Consider the following 24,573-nt stretch of genomic DNA (forward strand, 5'->3'; position numbering starts at 1 on the left):
CTACAGAATGCAGCAGAACATGGTCAGTGCTGGATTTGGAACAGGATTTGTTTTTCTGGCTTCTAGTGAGAGAATTTGGAACTGAAAATGAAATAAAATTGAATTTAAAAAGGGACTTGCCAGATCTAAAGTCAAAAGTTCTGTGTTCAAATCTCAATTCTGCCATTTAGCAGTAGTGTGAGCTGGGGATAATTACTTTATTGGAGAGTCCCATTTTCCTTCTTGGTAAAAGAGCTATTACATATTTCAATGCCTCCCTCCCTGAACTACTAAATGGATCAAAAGAGAAAATGTATAGAAGGTACGTAAAAATTAAAAAAAAATTTAAAAAGCTCAACTGCAACATAGATATCAACAATATGAAAAGATAAAGAGACTCTTACAAGGGAACCCCCAGAGATTCCAAAGTTAATTACAGTCTACTTGCTTCAATGCAAGTAACATAATACAATATATAACAAATATTTGGGCTATTCTACCTCATGGGGTTATTGTGAGGAAGGGACTTTGTAGCCTTCAAGCAATTAATTTTCTCATTGTTTACCCCAAATCAGGAAATAAGGGAGGGGCTCTTTTCTATATGTTTAGCAGAACACATAGGTCAGCAGTCACAATTTCACCTGGAATCATGCTCATGGTTTGGGAATCCTGAAATATTTACCAAACTGGTTAGGGAAATTTAATCAACTTTGAACATGAAGCAAAACAAGATGGGGCTGATCCAGTGATAAACTCTCCCCTCTCTCACAGAGCATATGGGCTTGGCTCAAAGCTGGGGGAGGCCAACATGTGGCGCTGCTTGGAGGGATGAGAGTAAGGTTCACAACTCTAGAATACCTGGCTTTCCTTATTCTAGCTCCATCTCTGGATTCTCTATCCACTGTGGGCCTTCAGGCATTTATGATAATACATTGCATTTCCTAAATATATTTGACATTGAGAGGAATTCAACACACTTCTGAAAGAGATGTGACTGGACAGAACTTTGCACTTAAGCCAAATCACTGGTTCTCTACTGCTTAAACAGACAAACTCCATAAACCCTGATCCTGGCACTCAAGGCCTCAATGCAGTGCCTTGCAGGTCCTCTTCTCATCCTGCTCTCTCTTCTTTGTGGCTTTATTCATATCACTTCCCATGTCTGAAATGAATTCTATCTATTCTCCCACACTGCATCAGCTGACATCCCTCCCTATCCTTTCCTTCAGGCACCCATTTCCTCCAGGAAGCCTTCCTTCATAAGCTGTTCATTGTATTGCTCACAGCATTTTACCCAGATCCATCCTTTGCACAAACATTACTGTCATCCCTCTTAGCACACTTTGTTAAGAATGGGCTCTCTATACATATTCCCTAGTGCAGGGCTTTGCACACAACAAATGCTTAATAAATGTGTGCTGGTTGAATAAGAATAATGAATAATATCTGCAACAGAAAGTCCAGTTATAGTAACTAATTTTATTCCTAAACAGATACAAATTAAGAGGCCATAACGTTAAAACAGTTCATGACAGCTCTGGAAATAGTCCCATGTCCCATGTCTCAACAAACCAGAGGATTTTGTGCATCCGTAGCTTTTCTTTTATTCAACTTGCAGAGCCAGGCTCTCAACTAGATAATGAGGCAACTTTTATTATGCAGTATCTCACGTGCATGAATATTCATATTTCAGGTCTTCAGTCATGGACCTGCTTCCTTCCCAACTAGATAATGAAACAATTTTTATTAAAGTCTCTTGAATGTGAATATCCTTTTCTGGTCTGTGTTTACACGTTCATAATTGCACTGGTTCCAGCCTGATTTCCACTACCCTGGTGAAATGTTCCCAGTCGAAATACCAGAAACTGGTTCAGATGATTCTATAATTGAATATAAGAAACCAAAGAGCCTTGAAGATATATATATATATATAGAGAGAGAGAGAGAGAGAGTGGTCAAATGTTTGTTGAGTGACTAAATGAATGTTTAAACACTCCTGATTAGGAAGCCTGGGATTCCAAGTGCTTATCCTGGCCAAGCATTTGCTTCGGAGGCGACAGTCTTTGTCTGATAAAAGTCAGAGGCAGCTTCACAAAAGAGTTAGTGAAAGGTAAAAAAAATGTTCTTGGTATCTTTTTTAAAAAGAGATTTTCTATAACAGTACCAACTCTTTCAACCTGCCCCCACCTACCAGAGCTGTTACCAGCCCCCTCTGGAAGAGCTGGCATAAGCAGCCAGGGCTGGAAGACAGTCCATTCTGAAACTCTTCTGACAAGAGGGGCCCACTGGGTTCCTCATGGCCCTCTCTCCCTCTCCCAGGTTAGGCATTGCTTTCTGGCCAGTGAGTTCAGTCAGCCTGTGCCCTGGCTGGACACATGCTTCTCAAATGGAAAATGTAATCCCTTGATCCTCCAGACAGGGGAAACCCTCTCATAGAGTTCTTTCATCAGGTCCAGGGAAATGGCTTTGACTTGGCAAGGTGGCACAAGTGTCAGGATCCACTCTTCTTTTCTTCAGCTGGTGCAGGTGTGACTTGGACCTTGTATGGGCTGAGGGCAAAGACAGAGGGGAAAAAAAAAAGGCCTTCAGGAGGATTTTCTAAAGGGGCTAGAGCATTCTCTTTTTTCTCTCCAGCAGCAAGTCTTGGGGGACTGTGGACTCCTCACTCAAGATGGACAAAAAAACAATCTGATATCTTTCTCTACTTGATATTTTGTCTTTATGTGACTTCATTAAGCCTCTTCTCAGGGAGCCAGGGGTTCTGTTCCACCCCCTCTATTCCAGAGACATTTCAGACCTCCAGAAGGCAGGACTGCAAATTGTGGCAACCCCACCAGCTCCAAGCAGTGGCACTTTCCAACAATGAAAAGGGAGCATCTGTTAGTGGTGGAGGACTGCAGATGCCTTTCCTACCCAGCAATGTGGGAACCCTCTGGCCAAGTTAGGGGAAACTGCTGCCCTTTGTGCCTTTCACTTTGCCCCCAGGTTTGCTGCTCCTGCCCTCTATTCCCCATTTCTAGTTCAGCTAGCAAGAGCCAAAAGCACAGGCCTGTTCCTATGTCCAGCAAGCTGACCATCTAAGCCTGGAGTGCTCTAAATAAACAGAGCAGTCCTGAGTAGATGACAAGTAAGAATTTCTTTCCAAGGAGAAAATGTATGCCAAAGATCTGAGATTCCACTCAAGTGCAAAACACTCAATCACCTGGTCCTATCTCTGGCCTCCATCCTGGGACAATCTCCACCCTAGAATTAGTTTAAGGAGCCACATTTTTAACAGCCTGTGTGTGCATTATCAAAGAAAGATCATCTGGGAAGGCATGAAGACATATGTTCCTGGGATCAATTTTCCTGTGTAGGTACCACAAGCTGATCATTAGTAATGGTTTGGAAGAGATCCATGATGCAAAAAAGCTTATGAAGTTCAGTTAGCATCATTCTCAATCCAGGCCCTACGGCAAAGTACAGGGTTCTGGCTTCTCCCTCTACTGGCAACAGGAAAAGGGAGAAGGAGATCGACAGATGGTGCTATAGAATGTCTTATACAACCCACCCTCACAAAAGCTCACAAGTGTGCTCCTTTAAGAGGAATGGAGACAATCCCAGAAGCCCTTATGCAGGTGGTACAACTGAGTTTTTCTATATCAGCTACATTCTACTACATACATCTATTCCCCTGACTTGTGTAAAACGGATGTGCCCTATAATTGGTGCTATTTTTCAGTGCAATCCTACAGATTTGGAGATTTCACTGTCAGAGGGTGGTCTGTATTCAGGAGCTACCTCTATTAGCACCAGTATGGTATTCTCTTTCCCCCTATCAACACCACAGACCAATTACAATTGGGACTGCTACTGGCAACAGAATACCCTGCTAGACAGTAAGAGAGAGGGTCTGACCCCATATGGCAATTCAAGTCAACATAGGCAAAATAGAACCTAAATTTACTCATATATGTGTATGTGTGTGTGTGTGTGTGTGTGTGTGTGTGTGTGTGTGTGTGTGTGTGTGTGTGTGTGTATAAACCCTTATCTTCTGTCTTAGAATCAATCCTAAGTATCAGTTCTAAGACAGAGAAGTGGTATGGCCTAGGCAATTGGAGTCTAGTGGCACGGTTAGGAAATGTCAAAAGGAAGAGATTTGTATTACTGCATTCTAAAAGTGGTTGTAATAAAAAGATTTCCTGTCCCAAACAGGGCATGAATCCTACCTACTATCTGTCAAAGTGTGTTATAACAGAAAGATCAGTGGACTTGGAAGACTTGGCTTCAGCTTCTAGCTGTCTGCTATTTGCTAGCTGTGTGAACTCAGGCAGCTGACAGAATGGGGATAACTGGAAGAGTCCTCTGGGATCATCTATTGCAATCCTCTTATTTTACAGAGGCAAAAAGAGAGACGTGCAGAAGTCAAATGACTTTTCCGCAGATTAACAAAAAGAGCACTAGTAACTTTCAATGAATTTGAGATCTGGGCCAGAAATGCTAACTCAGGAGAGTACATAATTACACAATATTTGGGCTAGAGGACAATTTCTTTTTTAAATTTTAATCTTATTTCTTAGACAATAACTTCTAAAGGGAATAGAGTCCCAACAGCACCTTATAACTAGATAGGAATCTCCTCTTCAACATGTTTTGACTCCACTTAAATACTCAACTTGAGAAGAATTCATTACCCCATTCTGAGTATTTAGTTTCTCCAAATACAAATAAAGTGCTTGAACTAAATGATCTTTTCTAGCTCTGACACCCTATGATTATAAACTTACTAAACTTAAAAGTCCATCTTCTTATAGAGAAATGGGGCTTGAAGTGCAAATGTACTGTCTAATTTGCTGAGTTCAATATGGAATTACTAGTTTTACAGAGATAGACCTGTTCAATGAGCTTCTGTGATCAGTTCAGGAGCTCTTAATGAAATGATGTAAAGGAAATTATTAGATGCTACTCTCTGCTCTATAATATTTACTTCAGCTCAAACTTGAAGTGAGACTGAATTTTTTGAAATTCCAGGTGAATTAGCGGTTCTCCCAAAAAAGTCTCCTTTTCATTTAATCAGTTTTCATTAGAACTAAACTACTTTTAAGAAGTTATTTTCTTATATACTATATATTAATTTATTAATATATAACACACACATACACATTTTATAAAAACAGCCTCTCAGCAGGGGGCATCTCTCTCCTTCACTCCTCCATTCCCTGTTACAAAACTTTCCTCATCCCCTGTACTTCAATCCCTATAATCCCTTTAACTATTATAACACACACACATAATACATGTAATAAGAAATAAATGAGCAGATACTATTGCTTTATAAAAAGTTTTTAAAACACCCATGCTAACAACTCTTCCTCAGTGAAATCCCCAATTCCTTTATCAGGCTTACCTGCCCATTCTCGATCCCCAATGATGATTCTGTCACACAGTTCACATCTGTGATGACTCCGTTTATTCTCATTTACATCACACTGCATCCTTATAGGAGTGGCTACAGGCTGCTTGCCCTGGGGAAAACAAATTAAGAAGAAAAAACAACAAAAAACATGTAACAGAGAGATTTCTATTTTATTCTCAATTCTGTGAGACAACAGCTCTGATTTCTATAGTGCCTGACAGCAGCTCACACAATACCTTCCTCACAAGAAGCCTGTGAAAAAAGTGGCAATATACACATTAATTATTATGCCTATTTTGCAGATAAGGCAACAGAGGCTCAGAGAAAACTTACATAGTACCAATCTTACAAGCCGTGTATATGTCTGCCTATCTAGCTCTCTTTCTGTGTTTATGTCCTAATATATAGAGATGTTTGTACTATTTACCTTCCAACTTTGTTGTAATCAAAGCATTTCTATAACCCTTTAAAATTAAGTTGTGAAGTCATTGTTCATTTATTATTCTGGATCAGAGACATAGTGGTAGCACTGATTTTGGTAATAAACTTTATAAACAGGAAAATTGGGGAAGAGGGTAACCTAAAACAAGTTTATCCAGAGACAGAGGAAGCTCCAAAGTAATGTTTTGTTTCATTCTTAAATAAAGGATCACAAACAATAAAATGGGTAATTCTAATTACATAAAATTTAAAAGTTTTTAAGCCAATAGAAACCAATATAAATAAGAGAAATTATCAACTAGGGAAGAGTTCAGCATGTATACCTGATAAAATATAGGAAATTAATACAAATATAGAAGAAAAAGAGAAATTATCTATTTGCTAAGGGGTCAAAGGTTATGAACCAGCAGTTTTCAAAAGATAAAAGCAAAGCATCAAGCACAAGAATGTTCTTAAACATCAATAAGAAAAAGCAAATTAAGACAACTTTGTGATTGTGTCTTATAACAATCACAAAATGACAAAAAGATAAAGTAAAAATGACAAAAGATAAAGATGGCAAATTTCAGGAAGGCCCTAGGAAGACAACTATGACAATCAATCTCCACTGTTGGAGGAGATATAAGTGAGTTAAAATGTTTTGAAAAACAATTTGGAACTATACTAGAAAAGTCACTAAACTGTCCATATCCTTTGATCCAGTTATACCACTAACGGGCATATGTCAGTGAGATCAAAGTTGGAAACAAAGACCAAATATATAACAAAATATTCACAGCAGCACTTTTTTTGTGGTAGCAAAGGAACTGGAGACAAAGTGGATTCCCATAATCTGGGAGATGGCCAAATAAATTGTGGTGCAGGATAATAACAATATTAATACTCTACTGTAAGAAGCAATGATTATGAAGAATATGGAGAAATTTGGGAATACCGTTATGAACTGATGCAGAGTGAAGTAAGCAAAAGCAAAAGAATTATTTATACAATGACCACAATAATGTAAAGAAAAATGATCTTGAATTCTGATTAATGCAATGACTAATCTTGATTTCAGAATACTAAATCTGAAACATACCTACCCCTCCATGATGGACTTAAATGTGAAACAGGAAAATACATTTTCTAGACATGGCCATGTCTAAGAATTTGTTTTGCTTCTCTATCGCAAAAATGAATAATATGGAAATAAGTATCAAGTAATAATAACATTTGTACAACCCAGTGCAGTTCTGGGAGGAGAGAGGGAAGAAGAGAGGGAAAGAAAATGAATTATGGAAAGATGGTAAAAATACTTAAAAACAAAATAAATAATTTTTTTTAAAAGGAATTTGTTTTGCTTGACTATAAATATATAGATTTTCAATTCTGATACTAAGTATCAGTTCTAAAGTAGAAGAGTGGTGACGATTAGGCAATTGGGTTAAGTGACTTACCCTGGATCACACAGTTAGGAATTGTATGAAGTCATATTTGAACCCAGGACCTCCTATCTCCAGGCCTAGCCCTGCAATTCACTAAGCCACCTAGCTGCCCGACTATACATATTTTAATGAGATTTTATTTGTATTTTTTATTGCTTAATTTGGGGTAGGGAATTGAGAGAAGAAATAAATATTTGTTAAGGGAAAAACAAAATTAAATTCTCTCTCAAAGAAAGGTTTTGTCAGGTCACTTTGTAAGTATAAAGAACTTCTTTGTCACAATGAAGAATTATGCTTATTTTTATTTTAAATTTAAAAAGATGATAAATCTTATGATCCTACCTCAGGGAAAAAAAGAGAAACATACCTCTCTCTTTCAAATAGAGAAATAATGGATTAAAAGATACAGAATAAGATATAGCCAATGTATGTATCTGCTTTGTTTAACAATATTTCTTGGTTATAAGGAAAGGTTCAGAAAGATCTTAGAAAGTGAAAAACCAAAAAAGCATGAAGAAAACACAAAACAAAGCTTGGTGCCAAAGAGGCAGATTCAACGCAACCGACATGTCTCCAGAGGAGAGATGTTTAGAACCCTATCCAGACTGTACTGCACCTGGAAGGTACCTGGATGAAGCTTCCCACAATCTGCAGGGCAGGTCCCAGAACTGACTCTTCCCATTTTAAGGGATCAGTTACCTCCAAACCATAAATCGGGGGCACATTGGGTCCAGGGCCTGACAAAAAAGAGAAGCTATTAGTTGACAGAGTCCAAGCTCAAACTAATCCTGCTCCAAATGTTCCATGGCTCAATCCCACCAAAAATATCCGAAAGAAACATTCACAGTCCAGAATCCAATTCACACCTGAAGATAAAAGTGCTACTTCTCTCTCTAGGCCGAAAGGCAGTCCTAAGTGCCTACAGTCAACTTTGGATAGCTTCACTTCAATAATTAATCACGATTATATAATCATATAGTCTATCCCAGCTGCCTAACTCTTATAAAGAGTTAAGGCAAAAGATCTCTACAAAACGTCCAAGAAATGGGCCCTGATGCTCCTCAAGAAATCTGTAAAACTACCAACTCACCACAGCAGGAAATATACCATTAGCTTTCTGGCCAAAGATAGTTTAGGAAAAACCACAAGCCTCTGAGTAAGAAGACCTGGGTTGAAGTCCTAGGTTTGTCACTTAATATCTGTCTGGCTCTGTGCCAGCCAATTCCCTTTATTTAGCCTCAGTTTCCTCAACTGTAAGATGAGGATATTTGCCCTGTTTACCTCACAGGGGCTATTGTGGAACCAATGAGGAAATGTATGTAAAAGTGCTATATCAATAATAAGATATTATTATGAAACAAGTGCTTCTCTTGTAGTTCTAAACCAGGGGATATATCAGAAATAGTTTACAGAAAATCTTTCTGAACACCTTCAACTACCACCTTTCTGCAAATGACTTCCACATGTAAATCCAGAACTCTCAATTTCCAGCGTCTCACTGGTACCTCAAAAATTCAAGATAACCTAAATCTGCTTATTATTCAATTCTCCTAAAGCTATTTCTCCTTTCAGACTATGGCACCATCAATGACCTTCACTCCATGGGGTTATCCCTTGACTCTTCCTCTTCTCTCAAAAAGTTGATTCCTCCTTGGCAATCTCTTCCATGAACTGCACCTTTCTCTCTACCTCAAAAAAGGGATGTTCTTCACTATCTACTTGGAAGGCTGTCCCCACCCCCAAAAAAATAACCCTTCAAGTAGAGGAAAGCACAGCAGGCAATCTTTTGCACAGATCTAGTCATGTCACTTCTGGTCAAAAGCTTCCTGTGCCCATGGAGCAAAGCTCATACTCCCTCTGACATTTAAGGCCCTCCAGGATCTGGCAAAACTTGACCATTCTAATCTCTTCTCACATTAGTCCCTCTATACATTCCTAGGGACCAGACAAAACCAATTACTAGTTTCCCTACATGCCTTGAGTTTTCCAACATCAATGTCTTTGTATTCCCACCTAACCCACCTGGCAAATAGCCGGTACTTAAAAAAATACTTACTAAGTGACTAGCTTTTTGTTTAGGTATTTCCCGAGGCTGGCTGTTTCTGTTTTCCTTTGTTAAATTCATGCCAATCCTTTATATCCTGACCCAAACACTACTGCCTGCTTTACATCTTTATCATCAACATTAATATGCCCTCCAGAACTGCATGGATCACTGTATCTGTACCTCTTTACTGCACTTATCTGTAATTCTCCTAAAAGCAAGGATCTCTTAATATCCCATGATACAGTTGGCACTTAATAAAAAATGTAGATAGAATTTCGAGTGGCAGAAAGTAATTAAAGGCAAGTCTACCCACAGGTCAAAGCACCCACACCCAATGACTAGTGAAAGTTTACTGCTAATGGAGACTAAGGCACCTACCATCAGGAGAGGTGGAGTCAAGCATCCTGGCATGATTCAGCTGCAGACAGGCAAAGAGCATCAAGCTCTGGACAAAAACATCAAAGGCCACAGCATGCCAACGGCTGGCAGGTGCTGGCCTTTTTACTGTACCCACCACAAATGAGCTTCTTCAGAGAGTAGTTTGAGTTGCACCTGCCCTCCACCTGCCCTTCCAAGGAAAGGTGAGACTGGGAGGTGTGGGCAGTGCCCACAGCCCACCTGGCTTAGGGTAAGCTCTGCACCTGTTTCAGGGCCACTCTAAACTCTCCTCCCCTCCAAGCCCTTTGTTAGGCTTCTGTGTCCGCCCTTAGCCCCTTTCCACAAGTGCTCAGCTCCCAGCTGCTGTCCATGGCTCTGATCCAAGGCTGAGCTCGGCTGGGGAAGTCCCTCTGGCTTCCCGCCAAAGTGATGTCTCCCCAGCAGAAGAGGCCCAAGCCAATAGGATGGGTTCCTGGTCTGAAAGGCGGCTGTGCCTCTCACTCCAGCCCTGAATGTGTTTGTGTGCAAGAGAAGCAGACATATGACACGCTACGCCATTGACTCCATATGCTTGTGGAGGGGTTAGGGTAGGGCCAGAATTATGGGGCTTTTCAAGGTTAGAAAGTTCTGACAATGAAAAGTGTTGTCTGTTAGAAAATACTTATTTTTCAGGAAGTCAAGGGGATGGGGGAAGAGAAGTTACATGAGGAGTTTGTGGTATACCAAGTTTTCATTTTGGCTGATGATCAAGTTTCTCCTGCTTAAATGGATAAGCAATGATGACTGGGGGGGGGGGGGGGGGGGGAGTAGAGGGTCTAGTGTGCCTCTAGGTTAGAAAGTCATCTTTAACTAAAATCACTGAACAAGGAAACTCCAGAGAATGCCTAAGAGCCCAGGGCACATATGCTCAAAGGCATTCCAACATAAGTATGTAGCCCCAAACAATATTAACAGTCTCAATTCCATAAGATTAATGTTAAACTAAGACTGATGATTCAAATACAAAGGGATTTAGGCCCTGTATTCATTGCTAGGGTTAAGGATGAAAAAAGGCATAGTTCCTGAGCTTCAGAAGCCTATGATCTAATGGAGAGCTTTGTGGAAAGATGGGACAACTAAAATGGTACAATATGGTATGGTATGAGGTGGGGTTTGACAGGGCAAAGGAAATCCAGGAAGAATACTCTAAGAAAATCTGAGGGGGGGAGGCTAATTGGGACAATGGGCTGGGCTTGTGAGGAAACTAGCAAACAGAGGTAAGAGGAAAGCTGAATGCAAGCTGGATGAAAACTCAACTGACCTTATCTACAAAAGAAAACATCCTGCCCAAAGCCAAAGAGCATGCTGGAGGTTATTTATTCAGAAGCTACCCTGGCACACCCACTATGAGTAGTTTTTAACAAACTACACTAATCTTTTATTCGGCCCACAGCAACATAACTTACTCCGTAGGACACCATGCTGAGGCTGATTGAGTAACTGAGTATTTGGCAGGGACAAAACAATTTCCTGTCTAAATACCAGACAGACTCAGCAATCCCAGCATTAGTGTGAATGAATGAAGAAAGGAAAACTTATAACAGATTCGAAAACCTGGACAGCTTAAATATGTTGTTTTGTAATTTTACTAAGAACTGTTTACTACTGACTTTGGGAAGGAATTCTGGACAAAGATCAAATGTTATAGGGTAAGAGTTCTTCACCTGGGATGTGGGGATTTGTTTTTCAAAAAAATATCCTGTGGGTAATTAGTTAGCACAGCGGAAAGAGAGCCATGGCTGGAGTTGCAAGAATGTGAGCTCTAATCTGGCCTCAGACACTTCTTAGCTGTGTGACCCTGGGCAAGTCACTTAAGCCCCATTGACTAGCCTTTGCCCTCTTCTGTCTTAGAGCTGATATTTAGGTAGAAGATAAGAGTTTAAACATAGAATAGTAAAAGATATTTTGATAACTGTATTTCAATATAATGTCCTTTTAACCATATTCTACTTTATGAACTGTTTCCTTTCACCAGAAAGCAAAAAGGTCCATGACAAAAGATTAAAAACCTTTGTTTTAGGGTAATATACCTTTTAAACTTAAATTATGATTACATTAAATTGAAAATCTTCTACGCTAATAAAATTAATGCATCTAGGATAAGAGGGAAAGGAATTGACTGGAAAAGAAATCTTTATAACAAACATTTCTGTTAAGGTCTGATATGAGACCAAGAGTCATTCTCTTTCTGTAATAAAGAGAGGAAGTAAAGTGAGGTCCACAGATTAGGAAGTGGCTAAACAAGGCGTGGCATACAAATAAGATGGAATATTACTGCTCTGAAAATAACAAATATGAAGAATTGAGAAGCATCAGAAGAATCATAGGAACTGAGAGGCAAAGTAAGCAGAAACACACACAAAGTAAGAAAACAACACACACAATGACACTAACAGAAACGAAAAAAAAAAACTATGGGGGGCATCTGGGTAGCTCAGTGGATTGAGAGCCAGGCCTAGAGATGGGAGGTCCTAGGTTCAAATCTGGCCTCAGCCACTTCCTAGCCGTATGACCCTGGGCAAGTCACTTGATTCCCATTGCCTAGTCTTTACCAATCTACTGCCTTGGAACTAATACAGAAAGTAAGGGTTTTAAAAAAATAAGAGAAAGAAGAAAACTATAGCAACCCCCAAATCCCATAACAGTGAGTATAGTATCATTAAGAGTAACCAAGCTCTTAACCTTGAAGAAAAGAAAAGAAGGGGACAGCTAGGTGACTCAGTGAAGAGCCAGATGGTCCTGGGTTCAAATCTGACATCGAGATATTTTCTTGCTTGTGACCCTGGGCAAGTCACTTATCCACATTGCCTAGCCCTTTCCTCTCTTCTGCCTTAGAACCAATACTTAAGAATCTATTCTAAGGCAGAAAGTAAGGTGTTAAAAAAAGAGAAAAAAGAAAATGCAGCTCCCTTCCTTCTTTGAAGAGACAGAGGACTATGGATGTAGAAGGTTCTATATACTATCAGACTTAGTTGATGTTCTAGCCTGTCTTTTTCTTCTTTTTTGAATACTTTGTTTTAAACTCCTTAGGTGGGAAGAAAGGATATGAAGAGAAGAAATTATAATGATGTAAAAACTATGTATTGATACTTTAAAAAACTTAAATTGATACCAAATACACATTTACCTATTACTTTCCTAGAGGTAACAAAGGGGAAAAATTCCAGAGTGGCAATGTTTCATATTTGTATATATCATTTCACTTGGTCCTCAGTGTATTATACCCTTTAGATAGGTGAAAAAACCATCTCAGAGAGGCAAAGAAACTAGAACAGGGTGACATGGCTAGTAAGCCTCTGCTACTTCTTATCCAAAGAACCTTTGGCAAGTCAAGTCCACACGTTCCTCATCTATGAAATGAGGGAGTTGGACTAAGTGGCCTTTAAAGTCCTTCCAGTTCAAGAACTTTGACTCTATGATTTGAACCCAGTTCTTTTGGCTTTAAATGATACTACACTTGTTTTTTAACCACTTTGTCAATGACTCTCCCATCAAACTTCGGAGACAGTGTTATACATTGGAATGGAGTGAAGGACTTGAAATCATTCACCACTGCACCTGATTCCTCATTCCTATACCCCACACCCCAACAACCCTTCTACCCCAAAGTTCCAACCAAACAGCAACTGCTTCTTCCACTGTACCCTTTAGAATGTCATTTCCAGAGGCACAAACTTCCCTTCATCCTCAATCTTTTCATCCCTCATAACTTAAATCTCCTAGCTACTGCTGAAACTTGGCTCTCCACTGATGACAGCCTTATTATCTTCCATTTTCTACACTTTCATTCACTATCCTAGGCTCATTGGTGGAGACAGGTGAGTTAAGAATATACTCCTTGTTCCCCACTGCCATATCCAGGTTCTCTCCCTACCTCCATTATTCAGTAATTTTTCTTCCTTGGGGATCTACCACACACTCAAAATCCTTACTTGAACCTTCCAGCCCTCACTGTCATCTATATTTTCTTCCCTTGCTTGCTTATCTCCCTGAAGAGTCTGCCTATAATAGGCACCTCTATGTTCTCTCCTCTCTCTCTCACTTCTTATAATTTTGGCTTCTAACCTCATTATTTCATGAAAACAGCTTTTGAATAATGTCTTTTTCAATCCTCATGGTCCTCTACCTCTTGGCAGTCTTTGACAATGATTCTTTTCTTCTTGTTCCTCTCTTTTTAGGTCACTAGGACACAGCTTTCTCCTAGTTTTACTCCTCTCTAGCCAACCATCCCTTCTATCTCCTTTGTTGGATCCTCCCCCAGATCATGCCCTCTAATCCTCTATCCAGGGTTCTGTCCTGGGCTCTTTTCTCTTCTCCCTCTGTACCTGGTGATCTCATCAGCTTCCAAGGATTTAATGACCATCTCTATGCTAATGATTCTCAGATATACCTATCCTGACTCTACCTCAATGCTGACTAAGCTCATCTCTCCAAGTGTCTTTCAGATACAGCAAGATGTTCAGTAGACATCCTAAACTCAACATGTCCAAAAGAGAACTCGGTATCTATCCCCACCCTTTATGCCCAAACTATTATAAACCTGCTGGTGGATCTGTCTGCCTCACGTCTTACTCTATTCCAAGACATCTTCCATTCACATACCAAAGTGATGTTCCTAAAGCAGAGGTTCAAACATGGCATCCTTTCCTCTCCCCCTTAATAAACTTTGGTTGTTCCCTATTGTATCTAGGACCAAATACAAAATTCTCTGGCCTTCAAAATCCTTTATAACCTGTCTCCTCTGCTGTCTTTCCAGTCTTCTTATACCTCACTCTCCACTATGATTCAGTGACACCAACCTCCTTGATATTCTCCTTAATCTCTTACCTCTGGGCCAATTTACTACTTGTCCCCCAGGACTGGAATGCTCTCCCTCTCCTCATATTCACCTATGGTCTGCCTTCCCTGGCTTCCTTTAAACTTCAACTAAAATCTCACCTTCTACAGGAAGCCTTTCCCAGCCCCTCTTCATTCCAGTGCCTTCCCTCTGTTAAATATCTCCTATTTATCCTGGGTATTTATATATATATATATGGAGAGGGAGTCTACTTTGCACATATCTGCTTGTTTGCTGTCTCCTCTCTTATATGTCTTTTTGCCATAAACATTCACTGAATGATTAAACCAGGAGGCTTGAGACTTAGGTTCAAATCCTAACTCTAAAACTTAGTAGTTTTATAGTCTGACTATAGCAAGTTACTAATCTCTCTTAAGCTTCAGTTTTATCCTTCATAAAATGGAGTTGGTATGTGTACACACAGATACACAGAGACATGCACAGACACAGATACACACACACCCCTTCCCCCTCTCTTTCTGGATTTTTAATAAGGAAAATCTAATTAATGTGCATTAGAAATGAGTTAAAGATTGCAGGAGCCTAAAAGTAGGGATAGCAGCAATTGTTCTGCAATAGGAAAGAAAAGACTGCAAGATAGACTGGTATACAGAACTCATGACTAGGGCAGCTAGGTGGTTCAGTGGATAGAGAGCCAGGCCTGGAGTTGGGAAGATGGCCTCAGCCACTTCCTATCTATATGACTCTGAGCAAGTTACTTAATCCCAACTACCTAGCCCTTATTACTCTTCTGCCTTAGAATCAATACTTAAATGAATGCTGGAGGGGATGTGGCAAAGTAGGGACATTAATTCATTGCTGGTGGAGTTGTGAACTGATCCAACCATTCTGGAGGGCAATTTGGAACTATGCCCAAAGGGCGACAAAAGAATATCTACCCTTTGACCCAGCCATAGCACTGCTGGGTCTGTATCCCAAAGAGATAATGGACACAAAGACTTGTACAAAAATATTCATAGCTGCGCTCTTTGTGGTGGCCCAAAACTGGAAAACGAGGGGATGCCCATCAATTGGGGAATGGCTGAACAAACTGTGGTATATGTTGGTGATGGAATACTATTGTGCTCAAAGGAATAATAAAGTGGAGAAGTTCCATGGAGACTGGAACAACCTCCAGGAAGTGATGCAGAGCGAGAGGAGCAGAACCAGGAGAACATTGTACACAGAGACTAATACACTGTGGTACAATCGAACGTAATGGACTTCTCCATTAGGGGCAGTGTAATGTCCCTGAACAACTTTCAGGGATCCAGGAGAAAAAAAACACCATTCATAAGCAAAGGATAAACTATGGGAGTGGAAACACCGAGAAAAAGCAACTGCCTGAATACAGAGGTTGAGGGGACATGACAGAGGATAGACTTTAAATGAACACTCTAATGCAAATACTATCAACAAAGCAATGGGTTCAAATCAAGAAAACATCTAATGCCCAGTGGACTTACGCGTCGGCTATGGGGGGTGGGGGGGAGGAAAAGAAAATGATCTATGTCTTTAACGAATAATGCTTAGAAATGATCAAATAAAATATATTAAAAAAAAAAAAAAGAATCAATACTTAAGACAGAAGGTAAGGTTTAAAAAATAAAGGAGTATGTGGGAGTGGGTGGGTAAGAAATAAATAAAAGGGGGCATCTAGATGGCTCAGTGGATGGAGAGCCAGGCCTAGAGATGGAAGGTCCTGGGTTCAAATGACATCAGCCACTTCCTAGCTGTGTGACCCTGGGCAAGTCACAACTACCACTACCTAGCCCTTATTGCTCTTCTGTCTTGGTACCAATATTCATATAAGTTCTAAGACAGAAGATAAGGGTTAAAAGAAAAAACAAAGCAAAGAACTTACGACTTAAGAAGCGATTTTTGACCCATTTGTTTTGTTTCCGAGCATATCTCTTGGTCACTTGTTTTAGAGCCTCAATACCTAAAAGAAAAGAAGACAGAATAAGTCAAAGTAACCAGCATCAACGTCTTTAGGGCTTGCTAAGCAGAGCACCACTACTTCGAATCAGAAGGTAGTCTTGGGATAGCAGGGATGAGCATCTGAGAACAATTGTACAAAGGCTCCTAAGGACACTCAGGTCCAGAGACATGGCTATTTTGACAAGAGTAGAAAAATGTCAAGGGTAGTGGACAGAGTCAGAGATTTGAGGAAAGGGTTTTGCTCAAAATACCAAATAGAAGGGAATTATTGTTATTCCTTTTTCTCACCCTGTGCTATCAAAGCTTATATTTGACTCAAAATTATCCAGGAATGTATCAGAAATTTCACCTTTTGTAAGGAGGAGATTACTGGTTTCTGGACTGCACTGGTCATCACTGATCAGGTATTCATGAAACTCCTTGAAGCCAATGGACTGAAAGATGCCATGTTGGTAGTTCTGACTGGAGGAGGAAAAAAGCAGCTGATGAACCATCTATTTCTCTGAACAGAGATTTTCTCCCGATTCCCCTTAACAAACATTCCTGGAAATATCTTACAAGTTTTAGCATTACAAATCTCAAGAATTGGAAAAAGAATTCAGAGATCATTTAGCTGAATACCTGTAAAAGCAGTCCTGACAAGTAGCCAGATAACTCCTGCTGCCTGCTGTATCTAATAAGAAACCCGCTGCCTCCTATGTCTGCACATGCTACTTTTTTTTTTTTAACTCTTACCTTCTGTCTTAGAATCAATACTGTGTATTGGTTTTAAGGCAGAAGAGCAGTAAGGGCTAAGCAATAGGGGTTAAGTGACTTGCCCAGGGTTACACAGCTAGGATGTGTCTGAGGCCATATTTGAACCCAGGACCTCCCTTCTCTAAGTCTGGCTCTCAATCCACTGAGCTACCTAGCTACTCTTTGCACATGCCAGTTCTGTACAGTATTGTCAGGAAATTATTCCTTCAATCTAGTTATTGTTAAATCTCTCTGCAACTTCCCATCATTGCTCTTTGACAATCCAGGATTAAGAAGAACAAGTTGAATCCCTCTTCAAATACTTGAAGATAGGTAGCATGTCCCCCCAAGTATCTTCTTCTTTTCGCTAAACATCCTCAGGCTTATTCAAGTAAATCTTTAAATGGCAGTCTCCAATTCTTTCATTATCCCAGTCATTCTCTAGGATGTCAATGCTCTTTCCTTAAAAAATAAACACACAAAAACCCTTATTTTCTGCTTTAGAATCATTCCAAGCAGAAGAACAAGAAGGGCCAGGCAATTAAGGCAAAGACTTGCCCAGGGTCAACAACTAGGCCATATCTGAGGCTAAATTTGAACCCAGGACTTCCCATCTCCAATCTGGCTCTCTATCCATTAAACCATCTAGTTGACCTAATGCCCTTTCTTTTTCTTTCTTTTTAATTAATTAATTTACTTAGAATATTTTTCTAAGGTTACATGATTCATGTTCTTTCCCTCCCCTCTTCCCACCCCCTTTCCCTGAGCTGAGAAGCAATTCCGTTGGGTTATACATGTATCATTGTTCAAAACCTATTTCTCCCATATTACTAATATTTGCAACAGGATGATCATTGAAAGTCAAAATTCCCAATAATATTCCCATTGAACTAAGGCTTGATCTTTTAGACATAACTGAAAGGGATGAAAGGGCAAAGTAATGTGCTCATATGCTCACCAATTTTCAGCAACTTTCTCCCGATTGTAGCGTCTATGAAATTCTTTCAGCTCTTCCAAAAGTCCAGCAGCTATCATTTCATCCACCCTCTTATCCAGGCGCTGGTCTAGAACTTCAATTGAAATCAATCAATCAATTAATAAGGTTGTATTTACTTGAGACCTTCCTTTATATGATCAACACTAGGGGTATAAAAAATTAATTCCGCAAAATTCAAACTACTAAAAGTCAGGAAAAAAATTTCTATTCCAAGGTAGCTATGTGGTGCAGTGTTGGTCCTGGAGTCAGGAACACTCAAGTTAAAACTAGACCTCAGATATTTACTCCCTTTATGACACTGGACATCATTTAAGCTCTATTGGCCACAATTTCCTCATCTGTAAAATTAGGATAATAAAAGCACCTAATGCCCAGGGTTGTATGGAGGATAAAATGAAATAATATTTATAAAGGTTTTCTTTCCAACTGGCACACCTGACAAAAAAAAAAAGGTGGACCACTCTAGATAATATAAAATATCTGGGAATCTATTTGGTAAGACAAACTCAAGAATTATATGAACACAAATAAGAAACACTTTTCACACAAATAAAACCGAGTCTGAACAGTTGGAAAAAACATTAATTATTCATGGTAGGACCAGCTAATATAATGAAAATTACAATTCTACCTAAATTAATTTACTTATTCATTGTCACACCTAGTAAACTACCAAAAACCTTTTTTATAGAAAAATTCTAACAAAGTTCATCTGGAAGAACAAAAGATCAAGAATATCAAAGGAACTAATGAAAAAAAAGTGAAGGATGGTGGCCTAGCAGTACCAGATCTTAAACTCAAAACTATAAAGCAGTGATCATCAAAACAATATGGTACTAGCTAAAGAGATAGAAGGATAGATCAATGGAATAGCCGTGGGGTAAATGACCTCAGTAGGCTAATGTTAGATAAACCCAAAGATTCCAGTTTGGGGAACAAGGACCCACTATTTGACAAAAACTAGGTTTAGATAAACATCTCACACCCTATACCAAGATAAATTCAAAATGGGTAAATGACTTAAATATAAAGAGGGAAATTAAAAAGGGAGAACATAGACTAATATACGTGTCAGATCTATGGGTAAGGAAAGAATTTAAGACCAAACAAGAGACAGAAACAAGATGTAAAAAGAATAATTTTGATTATATTAAATTTAAAAGGTTTTGTACAAACAAAACCAATGCAACCAAAATTAGAAGAAAAGCAACAAATTGGGGGAAAATTTTCTAACAAAAATCTCTGACATAATTTCTCAAATTTATAAAGAACTAAGTCAAATGTACAAGAAACCAAGACATTCCCCAAATGACAAATGGTCAAGGGATATGAATAGGCAGTTTTCAGATGAAGAAATCAAAACTATCAATAAGCACATGAAAAAAACGTTCTAAATTTCTCATAATTAGAGAAATGCAGATCAAAACAACTCTGAGGTAACACCTCATACCTAGCAGATTGGCCAATATGACAGTAAAGAAAAATAATAAATGTTGTAGGGAATGTGACAAAATTGGGACACTAATGCAATGCTGGTGGAGTTGTGAATTGATCCAACCATTCTGGAAGGCAATTTGGAATTATGACCAAACGGCTTTAAAAGAAAGCATGCCCTTTGATCCAGCAACACCACTACCAGGTTTGTACCCCAAACAGATAAAAAAAATGTCTGTACAAAAAAATTTATAACTGCACTCTTTGTAGTGGCAAACATTAGAAAATGAGGGAATGTCCTTTGATTGGGGAATGGCTGAACAAATGGTGGTATCTGATGGTGATGGAATACTATTGTGCTGAAAGGAATGATGAACTGGAGGAACTCCATGTGAACTGGAAAGACCTAAATGAACTGATGCATAATGAAAGGAGCAGAACCAGGAGAAAATTGTACACAGAGACGGATACACTGGGGTACAATCGAATGTAATAGACTTCTCTAGTAGCAGCAATGCAAGGACCCAGGATAATCCAGAGGGACTTATGAGAAAAATGCTATCCACATCAAGAGAAAGAACTGTGGGAGGAGAAACCCAGAAGAAATCACATGATTTATCACTTGTTTATATGGGTATATGATCTGGAGTTTTGGTTTTAAAAGATTACTCTATTACAAAAATGAATAATGTAGAAATAGGCATTGAGTGATAATACATATATAACCCAGTGGAATTGCTTGTCACCTCTGGGAGGGGGAAGGGAAGAAGGGAGGGAGAGAACATAAATCATGCAACCACAGAAAAATACTTTAAAATAATTTTTTTTAAAAAAAGCTGGGAATAGCATGAATGCAAAAATGGTGTGCGCTCTGATTATGCCAATTGAAGAATTTCAGACATTTCCCTACTTCCTAATAAATGAAATATTTTTAGACTCTCAGAAATTGTCTGGCCCGACTATAATAAAAGGAATATGGTAGCGGGACTAAAGTTCCATTCTAATTCTTTTTTTTAATCATTGATTCTAAGGCAGAAGGGGTCAGTAAGGGCTAGGCAATTGGGGTTAAACAACTTGCCCAGGGCCTCACAACTCAATGTGTGAGGTCAGATCTGAACCAAGGTCCTCCCAATCCCAGGTCTGGTGTTTGTTTCCACTATGTTACCTAGCTTCCCCTGTTCTACTTCTAAACCTATTTTTATTCACCTAATCCAAGTTATACTTACTTTCCCCTATTCATTCTTTTGTCATTTATTATATTTGCTATTATCTCCCACATAAGTTATTTCAAAGATTGAGGATTTGTCATCTGGAGGAAAAAAGTAAGAGGTACGCAAAGTAGCATAGCACCAAACACAGTATTTGGTGAAATCAATTTATAGATAATGCAAAGCTGAAAGGTTCTGCACTTAGGTTCAAAAAATAAAATGAACAAGTACAGGAGATATGACTAGAGGGCGATTTATGTAAAGATGTAGAAGCTAATAACTCCAACATCACTACCAATTAATTTAATTAGATAGTTGCCTAAATAGCTGATGCATCCTTACTCTGTATTAATGATGACTAATGATGAATATCCAAGACATGCCCCCATTGTATTCTGCATTAGATCACAAATAGGGTAATGTGTCCATTAATGGGTGCTGCCATGGAAGAGGGACACTGATCCTTCCCTGGCTCATTCCTACAGTACTCTATGGGATATAGGCCTTACTGCAGATCCTCTCACACAAATTCCCTCTCCTGACTCAGAGCATTTCCACTGGCTGTTGATTATTGCTCTGAATGCTCTGTCTCCTGATTCCTTTCCAATCATAGCTAAAATTCCACCTTTTTTAAGAACCTCTTCCTGGTCCCCCACCTTCCTTCTGAGATTTATCTCCAATTCATCCTGTATATATTTTCAAGTCCAGTCAATGAGCTTTTACTAAGCAACTATATTCCAAAAACTCTCTGCTAAGCATTGGGAATACAAACACAAGCAGAATGACAGTCCCTGATCTCAAGAAGCTCACATTTTTAGGGGAAAGAAAATTGAAAACAGAAAGGAAATGGAAGGAGAGAGGGAAAGAGAGGAAAAGCAGAGCAAGTCACCATAGAAGAAGCATGGGAGAGTCAGAAGAACAGCCTGGAGAGGAATGAGACAAAGCTAGCCTGATTACCCTTCTTAAATGGAGGTTCTGGGAGAAGCCAGCTGATCAAAGGCAAGTGCTATAAGGGAAGAGGTAATTCCAGAGCTAGGATGAAGAGGCTTCTAGGGCATTGGTGTACATTCTGGAGAGAACAACCCAGAGTTGTTGGTCTACTTGAGAGTATGAATTCCTTGAACGTAGGAACTGCTTTTGCCTTTCTCTGTATCCCCCTAAGTGCAGTTCCTAGCACAGGGTAAGCACTTAATCCACAACTAACTCAGGGTGACAATGACAAGGATGATGAAAGAACCAGATATATTATAAAAGGATCTACTGAAAGAATCATCTTGCTGGTGGGCAGCTAGGTGGCTAAAACAGAAAGTAAAGGTTAAAAAAAAATGTCTTGTTGATCACAAATTAAGAGCACAGACCAGCTGATGGACAGAGAGCATGGAATCTACCCCATGACTATGGATAGAAAGGCCAAGGCTCCACAGAAACCACGACTCCACAAGTCATCAGAGGAAGAGCACCACAGGGTAAGATGTTGGAAACACAGAGCTAACCAACAAAGATGACGAAGAAGCAGCAGCAAACCAAATCCTGAACAGAGCAGGAAGGCATACCCTCAGTGACTGGAAAAGGGAAGCCTCCTCCAATGTCAATGACTCTTCCCTTTCCCTACTGCCCATATCTAGTCAGTTGTGAAAGCTCATTCCTCAATTCTGCCTTATTAGCATTTCTCAAATCCTTCCTTTCCCTTTGAGGCAGTTAAGTAGGGCAATAGAGAGAAAATTGAATATGTAGCCAAAAGGCAAGACCTGAGTTCAAATCCAGCCTCAGACACTTCCTAGTTTTGTGACCTCAGGCAAAGCATTTCAATGTTTCCTCCTCTGTAAAATGGGGCATATAACAATAGCAGCTCCCTCCCAAGGTTGTTGGGAGGATCTGATAAGATAACTGTACACTGCTCAGCATCATGCCTGGCATGTACCAGATGCTTAATAATTAAAAATTTCCTTCCCTTCTTCTCTACTCAAGTGGCCACTACTCAAAGTCAGGTCTTACTCTCTCTCAGCTGGATTATTAGCTTCCTAGTTGAATTCCTAGTGCCAGCCTCCCCCTTTCTCAATCCCTAGACACATTTTAAAAAAACCTTTCTGCAGACCAAGTCCAATCTTTTCACTCCTCTGTTCTCAATCTTTTGGTGGACATCCATTTTTGTTAAGATAAAATGAAAACTTCTCAGTTTGTCATTTAAAGCATTTTATACTGTGGCTCTAGTTTGCTTTTCCAGGCTTAATGCAAATTATTTCTATTAGTTCACTTTCTTTTCTGGTTAGTAGCTTTTGGAAATGTTTCCTTAACCTCTAGTGATTAAACTCTCAATCATCTGTTACATATTGTATCTCAACAGAGTGTAAACTCATTAAAGAATGCATTTCCTTTCTTTTTGTATCCCTAGCACCTAAAACAACATTTACACATCTTTGATATTTAATAAATGTTTCTTGAATTATTTTAGATATAATTCTCTTAAAAATCTGATGAACTGTGAGGAAGAAGAATTTAATTTATTTATTCTCTCTGGCTACAGAGGGCAGAACTGAAATAAGTGGTTAAGATTTTGTTGTTGAGTCACTTCAGGCATACCCAACTCTTTTTATGACCCCATCTGGGGTTTTCTTGGCAAAGATACTGGAATGATTTGCCATTTCCTTCTCCAACTCATTGTACAGATGAGGAAACTGAGGCAAACAGTAAAGCGACTTGCCCAGGGTCACAAATTAGTGTCCAAGGCTGGATTTGAACTTGGGTCTTCCTGACTTCAGACCTTTTGCTATATCTATTATAACACTTAGTTGTGATGGATAAAGATTACAGGAAGCTCAATTCAAGTCATATAGACACGTGTGGTGTGGATTCAGAAGATCAGGGTTTGAATGGTGATTCTACCACTTACTATTTATATTCCTAATTAGACAAGTAACTATAACTCTACAGAGCTTTCTTCATCTGTGAAAATGGGAGGGTTGAATCAGATAATTTCTAGCTCTAAATACTAAAGATACTTTCTTGATAATTAGAACTGTCTTTAAAAAGTATTATAGGCTTCCTTATGAGATGATGGGCTACTCTTCACTGGAGTTAATCAAGAGACTAGACTATTTCTTGTAGAGAATAATGTAGTAGGACACTTATGATTCACAAGTGGATTGGCCAAGATAACCTCTGATTCACATCTGGCAGTCACATACATAACTACATGATGAACCTGGCATCACAAGCTGATATTGCTATTTGGGGCTTAAATACATAAGAGGGATTGTAAAATTCATTTTACATGGTAATTATATTTTTAAGTGAGATAAATTTGGGAGTTTCTTCCTGCCAGTATCCTCTAGTTTCTCAATCTATACTGCATCCTTGATTTTCATTATATTCTAACAATTTCCTTATTTCAAAGTACTTAAATGTATTATAGGTATCATGGTACAGGTAAAAGAATACTGGCATTGGTGTCTAATGACCTCAGGGGAGCTAGGTTCAAGCTTCTTAAAAAACAAAACAAAAAACAAACCTTAACTTCTGAGTTAGTATCAATTTTAAGACAGAAGAGCAGCAAGAGCTAGCCAACTGTGGTTAAAGTCCACAGGGTCACCCAGCTAAGACACGTCTGAGGTCACATTTGAAACCAAGTACTCCCAACTTGGGTCTGGAGCTCTGTCCACTGTGCTACCTAGTTACCCTCTCTAGCTTCTTTTTGACCAAAATCACTGAAATGAGTAGG

At 39.2% G+C, this 24,573-nt stretch overlaps 1 protein-coding gene across 5 annotated transcripts in view; it reads right to left on the bottom strand.

The window, feature by feature from the left end:
• Nucleotides 1-1,438: 1,438 nt before the first annotated feature.
• The window catches only part of TRIT1 (tRNA isopentenyltransferase 1), a 92,070-nt gene continuing 68,935 nt past the window's right edge, over nucleotides 1,439-24,573 (bottom strand). For 4 of the 5 annotated variants that reach the window (XM_007492841.3, XM_056795209.1, XM_056795212.1 and 1 more), the window contains 6 exons: nucleotides 18,175-18,286; nucleotides 16,831-16,943; nucleotides 16,405-16,482; nucleotides 7,867-7,976; nucleotides 5,366-5,483; nucleotides 1,439-2,528 (listed from right to left, as the gene is read on the bottom strand). In XM_007492841.3, coding sequence (XP_007492903.1) covers nucleotides 2,410-2,528; nucleotides 5,366-5,483; nucleotides 7,867-7,976; nucleotides 16,405-16,482; nucleotides 16,831-16,943; nucleotides 18,175-18,286 — 650 coding nt within the window. In that variant the 3' untranslated portion in view covers nucleotides 1,439-2,409. Of the gene's footprint in view, nucleotides 2,529-5,365; nucleotides 5,484-7,855; nucleotides 7,977-16,404; nucleotides 16,483-16,830; nucleotides 16,944-18,174; nucleotides 18,287-24,573 lie in introns of all 5 variants that reach the window. The other variant, XR_008911487.1, reaches the window with a different exon arrangement.

The sequence above is a fragment of the Monodelphis domestica genome, chromosome 4 (genome assembly GCF_027887165.1).
Source record: "Monodelphis domestica isolate mMonDom1 chromosome 4, mMonDom1.pri, whole genome shotgun sequence".
Lineage (NCBI taxonomy): Eukaryota > Metazoa > Chordata > Mammalia > Didelphimorphia > Didelphidae > Monodelphis > Monodelphis domestica.